Genomic DNA, 21,928 nt, shown 5'->3' with positions numbered 1-21,928 from the left:
ATCTGCAGATCCTGAGGGAACTGGCAGATGAAGTGGCTAAGCCACTATCCACCATATTTAAGAAGTTGAGGCAGTTTGGTGAAGTTCCCACTGACTGGAAAAGGGGAAACATAACCTCCATTTCTATAAAAGGAAAAAGGAAAACCTGGGGAACACCAGCCCAGTCAGTCTCACCTCTCACCTCTGTGCCCGGTAAGATCATGGAGCGGATCCTCCTGGAAACTATGCTCGGATATATGGAAAATAAGGAGGTAATTGGTGACAGCCAACATGGCTTCACTAAAGGGAAAATCCTGCCTGATGAATCTGGTAGCATTCTATGACAGGGTTACCATGCTGGTGGATAAGGTAAGAGCAACTGACATCATCTACCTGGACTTGTGCAAAGCATTCCACACTGTCCCACGTGACATCCTTGTCTCTAAATTGGAGACACGGATCTGACAGATGGACTGCTCAATGGATAAGGAATTGGCTGGATGGTTGGCACTCAAAGTGTTATGGTCAGTGGCTCAATATCACAGTAGAGAGCAGTGACAAGTGGCGTTCCTCAGAGGTCGATGGTGTTGGGACCAGTGCTGTTTAACATCTTTGTCAGCAACATGGACAGTGGGACTGAGGGCATCCTCCGCAAGTTTGCTGACGACACCAAGCTGTGTGGTGCGGTCGACAGGCTGGAGGGAAGGGATGTCATCCAGAGGGACCTGGACAGGCTTGAGAGGTGGGCCTGTGCAAATGTCATGAAGTTCAACAAGGCCAAGTGCAAGGTCCTGCCCATGGGTCGGGGCAATCCCAAGCACAAATCCAGTCTGGGCAGTGAGTGGATTGAGAGCAGCCCCGCAGAGAAGAGCCTGGGGGGGTATTAGTGGACAGAAAACTGACTATGAGCCAGCAATGTGTGCTCACAGCCCAGAAAGCCAACCATATTCTGGGATGCATCAAGAGAATTGTGGCCAGCAGGTTGAGGGAGGGGACTCTCTCCCTCTGCTCCACTCTCATGACACCCCAACCTGGAGTACTGTGTCCAGCTCTGGGTCGCCCAACATAAGGACATGGACCTGGTCAAGCAGATCCAGAGAAGGGTCACAAGGATGATTAGGGGGCTGGAGCATCTCTCGTATGGGGAGAGGCCAAGAATTGGTGTTGTTCAGTCTGGAGAAGAGAAGGTGCCAGGGAGACCTTACAGTGGCCTTCCAGTACTTAAATGGGGTCCACAGGAAAGATGGGGAGGGACTCTTTATCGGAGATTGTAGCAATAGGACGAGGGGTAACAGTTTTACACTGAAAGAGGGTATATCTAGATTAGACATAAGGAAGAAATTATTTCCTGTGAGGGAGATGAGACACTGGCCCAGGGTGCCCAGAGAAGCTGTGGCTGCCCCCTCCTTGGAAGTGTTCAAGGCCAGGTAGGATGGGACGTTGAGCAACCTGACCTAGTGGAAAGTGTGCCTGCCCATGGCAGGGGGTTGGAACTAGACAATCTTGAAGGTCTCTTCCAATCCAAACCATTCTATGATTCTATGAAATCACGTGCTTCAAGAGGCTTATGTTGAAGTTTCTTTCTTTTGGGGCAGATTTTTCATTTTTTTTGCTTTTTAGAGGGAACATCTATCTCCAGAAGAAATCCAAGCAAGGACTTGCAGAGCCCTAGACCAAGGATGGATTTCCTTATGCCCAGCTCAGGCCTTGCACTGAAGTATCTCCAGCTTCTAGGTCCAGCAGGCTCTGCACTCAAACACAACATAGCAGTAAGCACTCACCCATTCTGAAGCCCCCCAGGATGGCCAGGTGGGAAGACTTGTGCTCCCAGGTCTTCTAGTATCACCAGCAATGACCTGATACATGCACCAGCAATTCCCACTGCTTGCATCAACATCTGGCCAGAAATTCAGCCCTGATCTACCTCAGACAGCTGTTATATCTGGCTATCACAAACAGTTCACAAATATACTCTGGGCAGGACATGAAGTTCAGTGGACGGCTTTTTGGACAAAACCCAAATTAAAGCCCCACCAAGAAGAATAAGCAGAGGAAAGGAACTTTGAGGCTGTGTGAGACACTGATTGGTTTTGGCACTGTTTGAGAGCACTGAAGCTAGAAGGTGGTGAGGAAAGTATACAGTCACTGAGTCACTAAAAATTTAGAAACTGTGAAAAGAATGAGTCGCTGCGTACCAAGAGCAACAACCCAGCTTCTTGACTGACTAGCAAATTACCAACGAGAGGCGTAAAAGAAGCAGGAAGAAGAAATCATCAGGAGAGAAGAAAGGCTGGTTAACCACCTTGGCTGGATGGACACGCAGCCAAGACCCGTTCGTTTTACTGCTTTAGGTCTGTGAAGTTCCTATGCTTCTGCCCCTGCCAGTTTGTCTTCTTAACACTGTCAGGAGGTGATTTTAGCTAAATTGTATATTTTGATAATCACAGACTCTATGGTGGAGGAAATCGTACAACACACCATTCTTCTTAGGCAACTGCTAGGTTTCAAGAGTCACAGAAGATACACAGGTCTTCAGTCATCTGTGTTTGGACATAAAAGCACTTTAAGATTATTAGATGAAAACCAAGAGGATTAAAAACTCTCATTAAAACAAACAAACACCAGAAAAAAATCTGTGTCTTAGATAGAAGAAAATACCGTCTTTCTTCTGTACCTGATCACGTTACTTTTATGCTTTATGGCAAGGGATGTCCAAGATGACCTTAGTAATACCCTCCCATCTCAACATCCACGATTCTACTATTCTCCCTTTAAAAGTATGAGTGAAAGGTTTTGTGATGCTTTTCAATAAACCAACACAGATACTGTCTGAAGAATGAATGCTCCTGATGCAAAGGTATGTGAACTACAAAATATCTTAAATATTAGACAGCTGAAGAACACTGCAGAAGAGTGCAGTACCAGCAAAGATGACCATAAACACTGATGACTGAGAGGTAAGGTGAAAAAGAAAAGCCAACTGGCCTTTCATCCATTTCTTTTAAGTAGCTCACAAACTAGTAAATACAGAACCACATTTTAAAACATACCAGTTTCTTTATTCTGGCACATGGAATTAATATGTTTCTTTATTTTGGCACATGGAAGGAATGAGGTAAGGGTGACTGATGAAGTCTCTCAGCAGCTTCAAATTCTGACCAGTGTTGATAGCACTGCAGACCACAACATCTGCAACATGAACTATATCACTGTGCATAGAAGCTATTTGATGCAATATATCTCAGTTCTTGCAGAAGGATGACAGGCTTGCAATACCAGGAAAATACTCTCTTCAAACATAGTTTTGTTCCTCTTCAAAAATCTTCTAATGCTTTCCTAACAATGTATCTATATGTCTTTGTGTGAGATTGTACTAACAAATAATAGTCACATTAACATGGGAAATATTACAACCACGAGTTGAACATTTCTTTCCTTACACATTTTTCAGTGAACTGCTGAAAAATTCTCTTCATTATGTGCTCATCCCTAATAGAAATAGAGCAGGAACTCCAAGCATCATCACATCCTGCCCCTGAAGTAACATGGGAATCTGTCATTCTTTTAATACACTTTAGAAAAGAAAAACAGCTTGCTATGTCAAGAGAGACAAATTCTTGTAGTTGCTTTCACAAATAATATGCTCTTGCCTTCATCTACAGACTGCAAATACCTATCATGATATTTAAAGGAATGAGAAAATTGTATTACCTTTACTATTAATCCCTTTGAGTCAACCATCCATATCCTTTTGATAGCTGCATCTTTAGATACCCCTTCTTTTTCCATAGCCATAACAATGAGGTTTGCTATCCCCAGTGCAGCCTGAAGAAAAGAGAAGAAAAGTAGTGTGTGAAACTAGAGATGAAAGAAATCACCTACTCACTTGTTTCCTTTGCTCACTATTTTAGATAAGTTTCATGATTTTATTTAACAATAAAATGGAATCATTTTTTTCATAAAGTAAACATTAATGACCTGTTGCTACCATTTGATAATTAAAAACAATAATGTAGAAAAATTGTATAAATAAATCTTAAATCATATAGATAAATAACACATTATACATAAATCTTATGATGGCGCTTACAGAGTGGAGAGCATAATAGATGTTTATGCTCTAACGAAAAATGCTAAAGCTAACATTTATTCCACATAATCATCTCAGAATACATAAAATATTTTTTCTCCTTTGAAATTTTATTTCAATCATTGGATTTTTTTTTTTTTTTTTTTTGTAATTTAAGCCAAAGGGAACCATGCTCTGCATGCCAGAAAGTAAAATGCAGTCCTAAAAGGCTTCTTGCTCTTATCTTTTTTTAAAATGTCCATCAAGAAGGTGAGTCTCATTTTACCTAGTATTCATGTGTTTTGTAACTCTAGACTTGGCTGTGTTCCCAGTGAAAGCAGGGTTGAGAAAAATTCAGTTATCAATATTTTGCTGAAACATGTATCATTCTTACTGGATTTTAGAATATTTCATCCAACAGATTAAATGTCATACAGGTACAGATTGAAAAAGAGGCAACAAAATGAGCCAACAGGCTTCTCATGATGTCTGATTACCAACTCATATACTTATTTATGGGGTTGATTCTGTTTCTTGTTCTTTATTATTCAGAGTCACTGAGAATCAAGTGAGATTCCCCTTTTTTAGTTAAGAAATAAGTAGTTTTATTAGGAATGAGCTCCCACAGCAGGAATAGTATCTACCATTACCTCTTTGCAGCAACAGGCACACTGACAATACTAACAAAAAAAATAAACATTAAACAATGGATTCATCTGTCTGATGAACATGGAGCAAAACCAGGGGAAGGAACTTCAGAGAGATGGACAGTCTTGATGTACAAAGGGGTTGACATGCCAGACATGGACGCCAGTCATTCTGAAAACTACAGACCTGATCTCAGTAGTACCAAATATTGAATTGAAGATATCCGGACTGCACAAAGCTGGATTAGTATACTGCACCTATAGAAGGGTTTGGTGACCATGAATAATGTTTTTCAGAAACCTGAATGGGGTTGTAGACTTCATACAAGAGATGACAGCTAGTGACACTGTAGAAAAGTACATGTCAGTGGCTTGGAAATTTATACTGAAAAATCAGTATAAAAAAATAATGTGCATAAAAATCTTCAGAAATGGATGTTCTTGACATGCAGGATACTGAAAAACTATATTTAATGACAGGAAAAATCAAAGGGGCATTGTTTATTACTAAAAAACACTGGTAAATACATTTTATTTAATTTCTCTTTGGTGGCCTGATATATTCCCTCATCTTTCCAAAAAGTTTTGTTTGTTTATATTGAGAGCAGTTCAATAATTTACAGCTGAAGCTGGAACCTGAAGTTTTAAAAAAAGAACAGATCTCCACAAAATGTGTTATGAAAAATACGAGGCTTGACCAGCTGATAAGAGATTTTTTTTTACATTTGAATTAAGAACCAACTTCCAGCAGATGTTAATGATCATTCTACCCAATCAATATTCTTGTTAACTGGATACATATAACTTGATTAAATATTAAGAAAAATCTTCATAGTACAATTTTTCCTAATGTATAAAATACATACCTCTCCAGCTCCCTGGAACAACACTGTGTGATCTGATAACCTGTTCTTGGTGATACGCAGAGCTGCAAGAAGACCTGCAACAGCCACAGATGCAGTTCCTGAAAAGAAGAAATTTATATATTTAGTTATTCTGGAAATAATTACAAAGTATTACTTTTTAAATAATTCCACAGCATCTTTCAGCTAAAAGATACAAGTACTTAGGGTACTAACAAAAAGTTCAGTGGAACTTCAGTTTGCTCTACTTTATTTTTATGAAAGTTAAATGTAAGTGGGAATATCTTCAGAGTAACATTAAATAAAATGTGATTGATTGATTGATTGATTGATTGATTGATTGTTTCTACTGGATGGGCATAATGGCTGGGGCATTCAAACTATTACAAAATATTCTGGTTATGAATTTCAGACTGAAAAGGTGTGAGAGCCCATACAGAAGTATTTTCAAGGATTCCAGATACTGAAAATTAAGATACTGGTCTCATTCTTCAAATAGATGTACTTCAAATAAAGTAAAATACAAGACTAAACCAAAACTTTATTTCTCATGGTGAGGTTGTCAGAGTAGAAGAGCAAACTGTGAACATTTACAGAGAAGTTAAGCTAGCTGGAGGAGTAAGACCAGCTTATTTAAGATGCCAACTGTCTTACTGTGTCTGAAAGCCCCGAGGACTCCAGTGTGAAAGGGGTTCCAGCTTACTAGCACCTAAAACACTGGAAGTACCTTTTAAATCTACCTTTGAGTTATGCCACACAGGGGAAAAAGCCAACATTTAGTTTTATGATTTAGCCTGTGGAGGCCTTTCTTCTCCAAATCAGAACCACAAAGAATAAGACACCTGTCTGTCACTGAATATAAAGATTTTGGTCCTCATCATGAGAAACACCTATTAATAAAAAGTAGGGCAATAAAGGGATCTCAAGCAGGCATTTAACTCACACCTGTTCACAATGGCAGGATCTACCATACCTCTGTGATTTCTGACAGATCTTTGTCTAACTTGTTCCTAACATCTTTCAGATACTCCTATGATCTCCTCAGCAAGCTATTTCACTGCTTCAGTACATTTTTTGTTGAAAATTTCAAATCTACATGTTTTTAATTCTTTTATTTTGGCCTCTTGTCTTATCTACCACTGAAAAACGTGTTCTTTTCTCTTTGCAACAAGACATGGATTGTATTTGAAGACTAATGATGTCCCAACCTGCTTTCCTTGCACAGAACAATCCCAATTCTTCCATTCTTTCAGAAAGTTATGTTTTCTAAAACACTTAGCACTAATTTCTCTCTTCTGGACTTCATCTATTTTTTCCTTATCTTTCTTGAATTGCAGCACCCAAATCTCTACACAACACTGCAGCTGAATTGTTAACACTGCCAAGTCTAGCTGCCAGCTTCTGTTATGCTGAAGAAAGCTGTATTTAGTCACCAGAACCTGATATCAGGCTTTTCTGATCCAAAAAACAGTTAGTTGCTCCTTCTCCCCAGCAAAGCCTACTGGAGGGGGAAGGCCTTCTTTCATGGGTTACTGACTTCAGATAACAAGCCTGTATTTTTCACAAATGATCATCCTAACTAAAGACCAGGCACAAGGTGGATCAAAAAAGACAGTCAAACTCCTTATTCCTGCAAGGAACTCGGATCCATTAAAGAGCAGTAAAAAAAATGAGAAAGTGCATCAGTTTTCAACAAGTTCACAGAACCCATGAAGATATCCTGTGGATGGGGACATGGTAATGAGGTAGATGATGCCAGCAGAAAAACTGTTCTCAATGTGTCTTTTTCGAGGAGATTCCAAAGAATTGATAGCAGACAGCACTGATTTCAGGACTGAAAAAGCTGTATCAAGCACTAACGAGTGGGTATTGAAAGTGGAAAAATGGCTTTCAACAGTCTTTGAAGATTTATGATGCCTATCTGATTCAGAGAGAGCTGAACATGGCAAACATGGGCCCTGAGATGTGCCCCTTGATCAGTTCTGGGAATGAGAACCAAATTCTTCCTTCTCCAGGCAGTGGCTGCCATTGACTGACCCAAGGAAATCAAAGATGAGGCCACAAATGATTCTGAGAAGCCTGCAAGAACTTGCAAGGAGATTTCCTAGATCCTACCATTCTGTTCCTGATCATCACAGCCCCAACTGCAACTGTCTACAAGCCACCTGGTTGCTTTTGAGAGGAGAATTCACATTGCTACTGATTTTTCTTTCAGAAAAAGTGTGAAATAGGTATGACCAGACCTCCAAATGCACTGGGCCCAGAATCTGCACCTTGGACATTCGCTCTCAACATTCAGCTCCACTGAAGGATGTACTTTTCCTATTCACAAGTCTACTTTCTCATAAGCAAGGCAAAGTCTAAAGCTGAGAGAGCAGTAATCTCTCAAACTCAAGGAGCTGCTCAAAACAGGTATTCATATTGCAGGCACACAGACTGTTAAGTTTCAAATACACGTAGCCAAGGAACTAAAATAACAGTAGTAGTAAGAAGCCTAGTACTCGGTAAACCTCTTCTTAAAAGACATCATTTAGGTGTTGAAGGCTAGGTTTGAATCTGTGCTCTACAGGTAGGATCATCTGAGTTTCATGAATGGTTACTTTTTAAAAAAAAAAAAAAACAAACTAGTAAACCTTACTAAAATTTAGGAACCTATTTTAAAGTTAAAAAGTCCCTTAGAAATTAATTTTTTGAAGTAAATCCACCTGAACAGTTCGAAACCATGTGTCTTTAGAACTAAAAGGCTTGTTATGTGCTTTCGATTATGTCTTTTCCCTTCAAACATCAGAAACACAGGACACCTTGTTCTCAAGCCCACTTAATGTTTAGACCATACAAATTTGCCATTTTTAGTTATTCAGTCATTTTTATGACTTGTTCTGACAGCTGAGATCATTTTCTCTCTTCTCCCTCATTTCTAAATTAAAAAATCTAAAAAATGGTTCCTCTGGGGCATGCCTTTGGGAACCACCATCGGGCTGAGACACTTCCACCAACTGTCAGGCTGAGACACTTCCACCCTACAGTATCCAAGAGCTAGCTCGTTGCTTTCCCAGATGAAATTAAGTCTTCCTCTGGTGAGTGCCAAATTGGCAAAGACCAAAAATGGCAAAAGAGAGAAGTCAGACCGCACTCTCAGTTTCCCTTGGTACTCTACCAAACAATCCTCATAACCGGTAATAAAAACATCCCATCCTCTTGTTGGATGCCAAATTCTTTCTTATATTTTATATTACACAGCTGTGCTTGCGGGGGAGGAGGAGGAAGCCTACATAACATGGTTTATTCCTAAAACCATTGATCTGGTCTCCTGAAAAGGAAAGCTGAGCAATAGCACTGTGAGGTCCTGTTTCCAGCCCTTGAAGACAGAAGCTGTGGCCACTGCAGCACCCTGCCCTCACCAGAGGACTTCTCAGAGAGCCAGTAAAACCGCTCTTCAAGACACTTTCTGGTGACAGACACAAAATGAAACACCATAAATTTATAATCAATGGAAATACTGTGATCCTGCTTATCTTCATGGTTGACGTACTGTTGCTAAGTTTGTTAGCCAGAAAAATGGACTACAATTAAGCATTACCAGTTGGGATACTTTTAAGGAAAAAGAAAAGAGATATGAAACACGAACAAAATAATACATTGAATATCAGTAACAGTTTGCATTGATTATTTACACGAGATGTGAGTTATCATTACCTGTATGTTCATTATGAGGGTGATCAGAACAAAGGTTATAATAGCAATACATAAATGCTTAAATATTTAATTTCCCCAAAATCATGATTTACACAGACAAACTGCTCTAAAAGTGGTATTTTAAAAGTACTCCACATTGGTTTTATATAGCCATTTGACTCTAAAAAGCATTATAACCCAGTTTATTAGATTACTGAACCCCCTATCACTGCTGCTGGCAGTGGCTGTCATCACTCCTCGTCAGCAGCTTCCCTTATTCCTTCCTATTGAAAGGGGGGCACCGTCAGAGTGAATGGGAGATCTGTTTAACCGGAACTGCTCTGACTAACGGCATGACCTTAAATTTCACCCTGAATACTGACTTGAGTTTTTGAAAAGAATCAAAATGTATTTCACATCCATCTGCCAAGGCCTAACCACTTCTTGCGGACATTACGAAGCAGAAACAGAATTTTGATGCTTTCCCAACTGTCATCGCTACAGGAAGGAGAGAAATGGCTTTGCCTCCCTCTCCCACAGAGCACAGGTTAAATCCCTTGTGTGCAGAATAAGATAGACATTGTTCATGGGTATGATTTTGAAAACCTATTCTATTTTTTCCGGAATTTCTAGAAGAATAACCACAGCAAGTTTAACAAGGGATGTTTTTCTAAAGCAGTGCCAGCTGCTGTGACAGCAAACACTTCATTATAGTTTTCTAGAAAGGTGAGTCATATCTTGTAAAAATATGGTAGAAGTGAAGTTTCAAAATACACTACTCTTTATCAGGTCTCTGTTTTCTGTCTGAGATTCTTTAGCCTTACTTGTTACTGAAATCTGTATAACTGAGCATGAATATGTCAAAGAAAATCCTACAGACCACAGCCTTTTGGAGTTGGCATATTATAAATGCTTTGGAGCACAGAGTCTTCTTTCAGCAGATAAAACAATTAATGAAAAAGAGGAGGGGGGGAAATCCCCAAAACATGAGGAATATGAACTTCATTTTTATTGGATGCAGTTTAATTTAAATTAGCAAGAAATGGCTTATGGCACTGAAGCATTTGTTTTTTATTTGAAATTTCAAAAAATAAAACTTGTAGTCAAGTATTAGTAGGTCCTTTATGTCACCTTCCCTACCTCATCTTAAAAAACTAGCAAACAAGAAGAGGGGAGGAATTTCTGCAGCACATCCTAAAATCTGAGCTATTCATTCTGAGCTAAAGGATTAGGAAGTGGTAAAAGTAAAATTCATATTTCTCAATACACAGCATAATAGAAATCACATGTTAACAAGGCCAGTCTTCCAAATAACACTAAAGAGAGTGCCAGGAAAAAAATAATCCCTCTCCTACGCTTATTGTGAAAAAAGGTAAGAATAAAGATCCTATCTAAAAGGTGTAATCTCAGTTGCTAGTGAGGCAAATGCTACGGCTGTGGGTAGTTCAGAAGGACCCTCTTTTAAGACATGGCAGCTCCTTCTCCTTGCCATGAACTGGCTTTTCAAAGCTTTCTACGCTCACTGCCCTGCTATTAAGCTGCAGCAGGCAGGCAGTGCAAAGAGGGGGAAAGGCTCTAATGAAGGAGGAATGGAGCATTTTTACAAGAGCAACCTTTTGGCGTGTTTGAAAAGGGATACAGGGTCCCAGCAGCACAGGGTGGCTGAGGCTGGGAGGTTATCTGGAGCAACTCCCCCGGCTCAAGCAGGGCCCCTGGGAGCCGGCTGCCCAGGAGCATGGTGAGAATGGGTTTCTTTTCTTAACCCATAATGAGCAAAAAAACGAAACAGAAGAATACTTGTACATACACGTACTTGTATGTACACATACTTATATATACACATGGAAAAGTATAGAAAGGCTACAGGGGGGAAATTACTTGAAAGCATACTGATTTCAATGTAAATTTACCACTGAGTAACAGAGAGGTGTTATCCTGAATATAGTGAAAGAAAAATATACTTCACATAACCCTACAGTATATATCTTAATAGGATTCTTTTTATTATTTTTCTTAAAAATCGCAATGTCTGTTTCACCTGGAAGCAAAGGTCACTTCATATTATGAAAGAGATTTTCTACAGTTTGCACCTAATATCAGAATTTGAGATATACGATATCAACATGTGAGCTATTACATGTCATTCAACTTCTTTGCATTTTTCAAATTCTTGGTCAGAGAATGAATTGGAAGCCCCATGCTCATCACAACCAAAACAATAAACCCCAAACCTTCTTCACAATTTGATTTCAAGAGCTGGAATTTCCAGGTACCAAATGTATAATTTCTGATGTTAACATTAAAAAGAATCAAATCTTAAAAAGGACAGTGCTTGTGACAGAGAAATTCTGATTTCTGAGAGCTGCACTGACTTAATGTTAAATTGGTCATAACATAACTTCTAGCTACAATTTTCCTAATTATTCAAATGGCAATCTGCTGAACATATAGAATATATTTTAAATCAAACCATACATATAAGATTGAATAATAATCTTAAATTATATATGCTCTACATTTTTATTTTAGGTCTGTTTCTTTTCATAAAATTTTGATGCAACTAAGAAGCACAGCTGTTAAAAAGTAATGACATCTAAAGTCAAGATGGATACTGAAGTTAATTCTCATCCAGTGCAATCTCTCCATGTAAATATTTTTGTTGGCATAAAATAAAGGCTCTGTGTCCATAATGCGGGAAAGCATTGCAACTGTGGGCACAGTGACATATAGCTATCACACTAGAATAAAAGCAGTATTATACTGCATAGAGAAATACTTATTTTGTGTAGATTGGCTTATACTTTCAGAAGTTTGTAATTAGCCATTGGGACAATTTTAAAGTACAGCGGTGAGGAAAAAAATCAAAATGATTGAAATAATTGAAATAACTGACGTGCATAGAGGTAGCAAGGCCAGAGAAATTTATGCCACTATTTCAAATCTATCCACATCAGCAATGACTATAACCATCTACCGTGTGATAAGTGCTGAGAAACGCCTGTAAAACAAATGCACGGCTCCCAAGATGTGCAAACTTGCCTTAAGCCACTGACTCTGCTCTATTAGCAAAAATTCTTTCAACAGACACACCAAAACCAAGATAGGTGTGGAAAGGGAGTGCTACGGAACCCTGCTCTGCTCCAGCTGCATTTGACAAGGGGCAGGCAGGTATGGCCCGAGCCAGTCCCACCCATGAGCAGGATTTGAGACACTGCAATCCTGGACGTGTACCTAGGACTTCTTCTTTAGCCAGTCTTAAGAGATTTGTTCAACATCCCTGCAGCAGGGAAGGGAACAGGTTAGTTTCTTCAGAGGGATTTTCAACCTCCTAAACTGTGAATCCCTACTCTGCCTCCTTCCAGGGGTGATTGAGCAGAGAACAGCTTCCACCCTGATAAACAGCTTTGTTTGGCAACGCAAGCCCCAATTCTTCTTCTGGCATTGGTCCATTCCCAGGCAGGGGTTGGACAGGAAAAAAAAATCCACACATCTCATATCTTAAAAGAAAATTCTACCCTGTCCTTATGACTCCTCCTTCCTAAATATATTGGAAATGAGCAAAGCTGGCAACCCGATCTAATTCAGGTATTTCTAAAATATGGTAAACTTGACATTACAATGTTAATATTTCTCCCATATAGGAAATTATGATCAAAAAAACCCCAATTTGGAAAATGCTCTCTAATAGTTAGAGAGAACCAGATAAAAGTATTTGTTTTGAATCCAAGGCTTTCACTGATTTTAATCTCCAAAAATATATTCTATATGTTTCAGAGGGGAAAAAAAGAAAAACAGTAAGCTCTTTTGTGATCAGAGTAAAAGCAAAAAGGAATGAAAGGAAAAAAGTGATTATTTTCTCTCTAAAGCAACATTATTGCATTGTGTTTGTAAAAAAATATTTTAAAAATATAATTATGAAGAAATTATCATAATCACAGAGGGAAAAAATTCACCACCTCTCCAAAAATCAAGATGCTTTACAGAATGATAAAATAAGAGCATTTTTATTATTCCAATACAGATTTGGTCAGAATCCTGTTCACCCTTGTTCCTAATTCCTTGAGGACAAAGAGGGGACATAGAAAAGTTACAAAACTTTTTCCAAAGTAAAGGATGTGACTATGCTGTAGCAGAGATGGAGACAAAACTGTTTCCAAAAATACTTTAATATATCTATAGGTTACCCTCAATGGCCAGTCTTTAGTGGTTTTAACATCAGTGTTTTGGCAGACATTTTTTCCCAAATGTTCTGCAATGGTGTCATTTAAGCACATGCTGACACCCTGCAAACAGATGCAAGCTAACATAATGCAACAGTATTTGTCCAAGTTACTAGTTGCAAATGGGTATTCAGCGTGATGTATTTTCTTTAACAGTTATAGTGTCTGGCAGGAGTTAGGGTTGCAGTTTTTTTAGATTTGAGGTACTTAAAGGACCTCATTGCATCACTAAGATATATAGGAATCCTTTGTCTGGATATCCTATGGCAGTGAAAAAAGCCTTAAGCCCTCCAATGAAACACATAAAAAATTTCTTTCTATCCTGAAAGCTTTGGCTTGACAAATATTTGGACCAGGAGGGACTATGTTTAAATTATCATGTAAGCACTATCTTCAGAAGATGATGGCAAATCAGATGCAATGTTGTGCTTGTTTATTTTTATTGGCCTGACACTGCTTGTCACCTTTACTGCTCTAGGGGTAGAAAATACAACTTGCATACAGAGAAGGTCACTCTTTCAAGTAGCTGGGAAAAAATCCTGCAATTTAGAAACTGAAAATCTAATGATTGCTAAAGAAGCTAGCACCATCTATCCTCATTAAAGTTGAGAGGTGAAAAATCATTAGGGTTTATAAAGCTGGAATAGAAAGAGGGAGAAAAGATCACTGGATCTATGTTTGGGGTGTTGTTATTCCACTGCCACATTATAGGGGAAGATGACATCCTACAGAAAAAGATACTTAAAGTATTTATGGGGATATGATGACAAACAACAGAGATCAGAGCAGACTAAATGCATCTGCTTTCACCTCTTGGAAGCTATACAAGCATTTAAGAGATCACTCAAAAGTTCCAAACTTCATTTATGAAAATATCAAAAGACCCACAAACACAAATTAGATTCCAGAAACCGAATAAATTAGAAGACTGCACATAGCTGCACTTCTAAGGAAGACTGATAGCTGTTACAGCAGCTCAGCCAAAAGCCTAACAGATACCTTCCAAATGTTTGGAACACGAAGACACTTCCTTCCAAGGTGCATGAGAGATAATGCAGTGGTTTTAAAATGTATCTAGAGACACAGAAGACTTTCTCAGCTTAGTTTACCCATATCTGGTACACTGTTACTGAAAAACTTCCATTCCATTTCTTTGAAACTACATTCTAGTTGAGTCTCTTTCTGATTTGGGGTGAGGACCTTCGTCCTGAAAGGAAGGAGAATTCCCTGTGGGAACTGGGTCTCTGAACAAGCAGGGAAACTTCTAGATGCTGTTTGGTCTGCTGTATTGGACTGTCGTAGCCATGGCTACATTCAGACCCTACAGGGTAGAGAAGAAACATGCTTCTTACAAAGGGAAATGACATTTTATAATTAGTTTATTTCCCATCTGGGAGTTTGTCCTCCATAATCTGTTTCAGATGTAGGAGTAAAACTCAGCCAGGCTTGTAACAGAAACATAGTTCATGTGGCTAGCCAGATCCCTAACATCAGAAAGACATGGGCTATTTGAATCCACCATCATGCACTGAGTCCCTGAAATAAGACCCTGGTCCCAAGAATGACTCAAGAATGATTTCTGGAAAATGCAGGCTTGTAATGCTTGGCTTAAAGCTTGACTTAACAGTGCAAACTGTTAGAAATTAAGACAGTTAAACTCCCATTTTTGAACCTGTCACTGCTGAGGACCTCCATCTACCCAAGGAAACATGAGGTGGTGGCAGGCAGCTGGGTGCCCAGGGCCCTCCTTGGGATTATCCCCAGTAGTTCATCTGGCTTCATTCTCCTCTCAAGGATGGGAGCCAGCGCACTTACTGCCCTAGAGAAAGTTATTTTCCAGTGCTCTTCTCCTGACAGGAAATAAGGCAACCCAGGCATCAGCATCTACCACTTCAGCCCTGCCTGTCTGTCTGCTTGGGAGGGAAGGGACAAGATGCCCATCTAGATTTAAGCACTGGGGGAATCCCCCTTGCTGATGTTTCCCATCCTAGATCTTTTCCTTTTGCCAGCTGCTACAAATAATTCAGATGGGAAAGCAGAGTCAGGGCGATAATTTCCCTCTAAAGTTGAATGCGGTCCCAAGACTTCAAGGAAAATTGGAAGGATATTTAATGGAGTTTAAGAACTAAAATACAGTCTGACATTTATCAAGCAAGCTCTGTCACATGGAGGAACAGTGGAGCAGTTGTCACTGCAGTGACAAAAAAAATAAGAAAAGTACAGTCCATGCTTGAGCTTTGACATTTGCCAACAGATCTGAAGGTTAAGAGCAAAGACAGCTCATCAGAAACGCATGCTGAGGAAAACAAAGGCAAAATGTGACCTGCACCAAACATCTTCAAATATCACAGGAAGGCTGATACATTTTTTTTCCTTCTGGTACATCAATTAAGACTCATTTTTCTGGCTTGTGAGCATCACAAGAGTGAAGAGAAGAGAAAGAGTCTGTTACCTTGAATGTCATCATTGAAAGTGCAATACTTGTTACGGTACTTATGTAGGAGGCGGAATGCATTAGTATTAGCAAAATCCTCAAATTGAATGAGGCAGTTCATGCCATACCTAGAAAGACAAAAAATTGTGCATTACATTAAAAATAATACATAACTTGATACTAAAAATCTATTAACATTTGCAGTCAGATTTTGAATACAAGTATAATAAGATTTATACATCTGCTAATATGTTTCTGTTATACTCTGTATCTTTACATTCATATAAATTATCTAGAAGGCATAATTACACTACTAAGATGCTTTACTCAGTTCTAAGTTAAGAATAAAAGATCAGGGGAAAAGGCTTTCATCTTTCTGCAGACTTCTCAACAGAAGTCTTCGCTGAGCAATCAGCCAGTGAGCAAAAAAAACCTGGCCACATAAGGCAGGTAGTAAAAAGGTAACACATTCAGAACACTGATTATATTTTATGTTTTATTGTCATGGTATCACTTACAACATGACCCTCAACCATTCTTATTATAAAAGAGATATTGATCAGAAACGCAGTTAATCTAGACAAATGATAAACATGTGAGAGTACTTTAAGGATGGAAAATGATAGCTGCAAATTTGAATTGAGTTACGTTTGGCTAACACACACTAAAACTGGGTATATGCAGAAACAAGGTTATCTACATTTCTTACATCTATTGTTTTGCTGGATAGTTAAAACTGATTTTCTGATATGAATGCTAGATGTTTCTTAAACAGTATGCTAAAAATCAATGTTATCCATTTCAGTGTTTTCTCATCCTTGTAGCTAATGAAATAAATCAAACTGACATCTCCTATAGTACTTTAAAATCTCTATATACTATGTTTTGAAAATACAGTACGCAGTTGCATGATGAACAATTTCTACAACTTAGCTGATATGACTATCTGAGTCAGTTCAACAGCATGGGTAAGTAACTTCTGATGAACCCTGTGGTAACAGTCTCAAAGTTAATGCCAATCACTACATTTCTTGGAAACAATTTACTGTGTTACCTTGCTGCCTTGGACCCACTGTCTACCAAGGGTGCACTGCCAGTAGGGAGCAAACAGCTGCATTTTTCTAGTATAGGTGGGAGCCTATGTTGACTTCAACAGGCATAAGGCATCTCAAAACATCTAAAAATTATCAAAGAGAATAACACAGGAGTATTTTTCTTAAAAAAATAAGGAACCTCCAGACTCCTGGCACTAGGTTCATATGCCAATACCTAACAAGTAAAAAATTGCCCTGGTGTGCCAATAAGGTTACTTCTAAAATGAAAGGTAATAAGTTAAATTAATTTAACTACTATGCATCCTCCAGTTCTTAGATGTATTTCATAGTAGTACTGTCTCTGGATTCCTTATTTAATATTCCCATATGGCATTTTCAAATAATTTCTTAAAACAAAAACAAAAAAAAGCCCCAGAAAATACCAAAGATGTTTCTAGACAAAAACTCTGTAAAGACTGAATTCAAGCACTCAGCATATTGGCAACAGGGAAAGAAAAAAAAAAAACAAACAAACCCAAAATTTGTACTAAAACTGTCTGTACACGTTTGGATCTATCACAAACATTATCCCACCATGGAATAATATTACAAGAAAAGTTCTTTATAAAAAAGTATTTTAAACTTAAATAAACCTAATGGCAATTTGCACAGACTAAGGAACCATTTGATTAAAAATTTTAAAAAATATCGCATTAAGGTGTCCCTCTGAAATTATTCCTAGGGTCTAATAGGGCAAGATCTCAACAGCACACATCCTGTTTGAGCTAAAGGAGGTTCTTCCTTATCTGCTAACAGCATGAATCCAAGAGAGACTGTCAAGCAGTTCCTGCTTCATCCAGAAAAGCAATTCATGTGTATACTGAGCAATTCAGTATAAATAATCTACTCTAATGTCAACTGAGTTTTCCTTTAAATCATGCATGTGTTTGGCAACCATGTTAAGCAAAGCCATCAATATAGACTAAAAAAGGACAAAAATTCCTGTGACTGATTTCCATGGAAATAACATATTTATGGACATATTACAATTAGCCAAAACTACTGGGATTCCACTGGCAGGAATGGTAATCCTTGCTGAAAATAAATACATCTTCAGGTTTTATGGAAAAACCTGGACTCCTTCAGCAGCATAATGACAGGCAACTCTTTAAAAGAGAATTTGGTGAGTCAGTAATTCAGTACAGTAAATCATAACCAAGTTCAATTAAGAAATTTGAACTACTTTTTAATAATTAACTTAAATTTCTAATCTGATTCAGTATCTGACATGACTTTCTGTGATTCCATAAGGGTCCAGGAGCTGACAGTTGGATAATAGTATGAAAGTAATGAGATTAACACTCTGGAATCCTGAAGCTTGGTTAGAAGTGTTTCTTGGATGTCACTAAGCCAATGTCTGTTTCTTTATTTTACCATATAGTACATTCCATCTTCTCATCTGCATTTGATTTGTCTCCATTTTCTTATCCATTGCCTTTGTACACATGAATCAAAACTCCCTGTGAATTATATTAAATCGGTGTCCCTGCAGAAAACACTCATCCTATACTGCATATACTATCCATACTGATTGTCTGAGCAAGATATCATGGCTGTTTAATTAAAATGGAAAAAATTAAGGCAGTCTAATTCTGTGCCTCTGAGATTTTGGTATTATAGCAGAAAAATTTCTAAGCAGCATTCTTATTCATTCCAAGTGTTATACCTGACACTCAGGTAAAAACCTGAGCCTTCAGTGCTGTCTATGACCAGTAGTACCTCATAAGATTCATGAAGTTTGAGGTCTATATCCTCAAAAATGTCTTATCAAATCCAGTCACTGGGTACCCATGATAGACAAGACAATGACACAGTGTTTCTCTGCTTGGAGTATTCCAATTCAGAAAACCACTAACAGATGAAACATACAGATGAGGTAATACAAAATAGTTAATCTCCAGCATTCCAGAAAATCCTGTTGTGATAATGAATGGGCTACAAAGGTGCCACATGGTTCTGGAAGCTGTGACCATACCAAAACAGCCATCAATTCTTCTATGACTTCCACATCTTACTATCAAAATCACTTACAGCAGGAAGTTGAGATAAAACCTAAAATGATGTTCATTCACAGCCAACAGCACAACTCTGCTTTCCTCGCTGTATCACAATGAAATAACCTACTCCTATTTCACTCTGATGGACAGTTGTAGGTAGATTGTGGTTTCTCCACTATAAAGGGAAACTGTTTGAATCAACCCTCATGAAAGCAGAGCGTGTCCTCTTCTGTTTCCACCTCATACCCTATTGCCATCGCAGATTTTTGTTTTGGAATGGCACCTCTTCATAGGTGGGTATGACAAGTGACTGCTGGATGAGAAGGGAATCAAGCACTTTATTGCTTATCCATGTCCAGCCATCAAATCCTGTTATGTTTTCCAAACCACTCAAATTCCAGCAACTGTGGGCCACTACAGTGCTGTAATCCATATTATCTTTCAAACAGTTTGGAAAGAGAAAAGAAAGCATACAGCTATCCTATAACATGCCAATCTTAATATCTATCATCAATACTTTATACAGATATGGCACAGACTGACTTCACTGAGTTTCATCTGATGACACCAAGTGACTGATAAGGTAGGTCCAGAAGCAAGTAACTGAGATTTGATACGAATTATATCATCAGATTTAAAACCACCACTGAATATTTGTGTTTGACTACTACAGGGGGCATGTTAAAAGCAAAAGGCCTGCAGTTGAGTGCCAGCAGCTGCAAGCAGGACAAGAAGATTAAGAGGCAAAGTTACAAAGAACAGTTATGATAGAAAACACTGTAAGAGATATTTCTCCATAATTTGTAAGTAGAGGATTACATATCATTATACTGTGAAAGAAGGGTGTTAGCCTGTGTACCATTTATGTAACTAGCTAACCTTGATCATCCCATACTTCAGGGGAATTTCACCTTCCTATTTAAAATTTTAAGGCATACACATTTAAAACATAACCTAAAATCCTTTTAATTTGAATGTGTTGCCAACAATAGTCATGGGAGCAAGCAGACATTGAGTGTGGTTACAGCGCTGCAAACATGAGTCACAAACAACATTCATGCCTTAACACTCGCCCAAAACAGAGACAACATTTCTCCCACTCTAACTACTCTTGACCCAGGGATACATAGGGGATAACTGGGGAAATGGTGAAACACATAACTAAAATGCACCTTCATACTGAAAGGTGGTACAAATAAACAGAAGAGAGAACCTATCAGTGGGTATCAACTGTCTTAACCAGGACACTTGAAGAAATGACAGATCTAGTCCTATACTACTAAAACTAAGAAAATAAATGAAAATCTGGGAGTCATTCCTCCTCAGTGTGCAACCATATCAAATGCTCTAGTGAATTATTAACTATGTTCTTGCTCTGGAAAACACTCCTCTGATAGCAGTAGCTTGGCCTGAGTAGCCTGGCTAGGAGTTCTGGGTTCTTGCAGGCAAATGTTTTGTAGCTGTGAATTCCTCTTTTCTGCCTATTTGGGATCTGTCACTGTGGTAGCTGATTAAGCATACATAAATCATCCCTAGAAAGTGATAATCCCGATCACTGTTCCTCCTCGTAAATCCTGTTTTGTCACACATGTTTTTTTGTGTACTTGGATCTTAGTCTCTTGCTCCAAGTCATACAGGCAGTCTGAATCGGGATCCAACTGGACAGAAGTTCAAAGCCATCTTTCCTTCTTCTGTTATGGACAGAAAATACGGACAAAAGTGGTGGCAAGCACACAACATCAGATTTGTCATCAAGTATGGGAGGCAAATGCTGGACAATGGATTAAAAAGAACTGTCCCACTGAATAATATGTGGTTGCCAGAAACCACTGCTTCCAATATTCCCAATTTACAACATATTTTGTGTGGCAGTCTTAGCTTAGTTTTCTCCATTTATAAATAAAATTATATTTAATTATCTGTGACAACAATTTTAATATTTAAAATCATTCTACCAATTATATCTTTATGTAACAGGCTGGAGGAAAATCTCCACAGCTCTTTAACCATTCTGAATTTACAGTACTAGCATTTTGGCAACCTGATGCTCTTAAGAACCTCAAACAGGGAAAACCCTCAAGAATCCAGTGGGAGCTATAAAAGTTTGGGTATCATTTTGAATTTAAACCATATGATCAGTAAAATCCATGCTTACTTGTACAGCTAAGAAATTTTTCTGGAAATATATTTGGATCATTTGTTCTTACTGCCAGCCATTGTTTTGGAAACCTTCCTAAAGGAACAAGTGGTTGCTTTTTAGGTTTTTAGAGTTTCCAAAATCCGATTTGACTATTTTCTTTCTTCATATGGGCCTGGAACTGAAAAAGCCTTGGGAACCATCAGAAGTGGTTGCTGCCACTCATTCCTAAGCAGGAGCAAAACCAAAATGATAGCAACATTGGCATTCTCTCCCTGTCCTTGTGCGTCACGCAGCCGTTCTGCCAGCCAGAACCATTTATAGTGCACCAGGAGGATGTGGAAAATCATCTCCTTCCTCCTCACTCCAAACGTTGTAAGCTGTTCATTTCCATACACCCCACTTCTCAAAACAGATGCTCAAAGCATAATGGCCACCACTATGAACTCCTCTTCGTGCCAGGGCTTTCCTGAAGGGATGCCTCCCCACCTTCCCTCCTGACAGCTCTTATGACCTGGACGCCTTCTCTTCCTGCTCTCCCCCAAGCTGTCTTTAACTTAATTTCATAAAGCAACTAAACCGCTGCAATGAGGTCATATATCCATCCTAGCACTTCATCCAGCACAATTTTAACCTGTTGGTTAAATTCAACAAAAATTGACTGACGGGGAGAGACTTTAGCACAATAACTGCTATGCATATGTTCTATGCAAAAAGGTGGCCAAGATGAGAAACCATCCAGCAAACACCACAGCCACTCTGCAGCAGACAGTACTGCTCATGCTGCCTAACAGCCTGATGTGCTACAGCTGC

The 21,928-nt window shown here is 38.7% G+C and overlaps 1 protein-coding gene across 1 annotated transcript in view; it reads right to left on the bottom strand.

Annotated features, from left to right (window-relative positions):
• Positions 1-21,928, bottom strand: part of ME1 (malic enzyme 1) — a 182,782-nt gene that overhangs the window by 26,783 nt on the left and 134,071 nt on the right. The window contains exons 7-9 of the mRNA XM_042803644.1: positions 15,906-16,015; positions 5,562-5,659; positions 3,691-3,804 (exon numbers count right to left, since the gene is read on the bottom strand). Coding sequence (XP_042659578.1) covers positions 3,691-3,804; positions 5,562-5,659; positions 15,906-16,015 — 322 coding nt within the window. The remainder of the gene's footprint in view (positions 1-3,690; positions 3,805-5,561; positions 5,660-15,905; positions 16,016-21,928) is intronic.

The sequence above is a fragment of the Tyto alba genome, unplaced genomic scaffold (assembly GCF_018691265.1).
Source record: "Tyto alba isolate M040663 unplaced genomic scaffold, T.alba_DEE_v4.0 Super-Scaffold_40, whole genome shotgun sequence".
Classification (NCBI taxonomy): Eukaryota; Metazoa; Chordata; class Aves; order Strigiformes; family Tytonidae; genus Tyto; species Tyto alba.
Note: the sequence above shows the minus strand (reverse complement) of the source record. Positions and strands in the feature narration are given on the sequence as shown.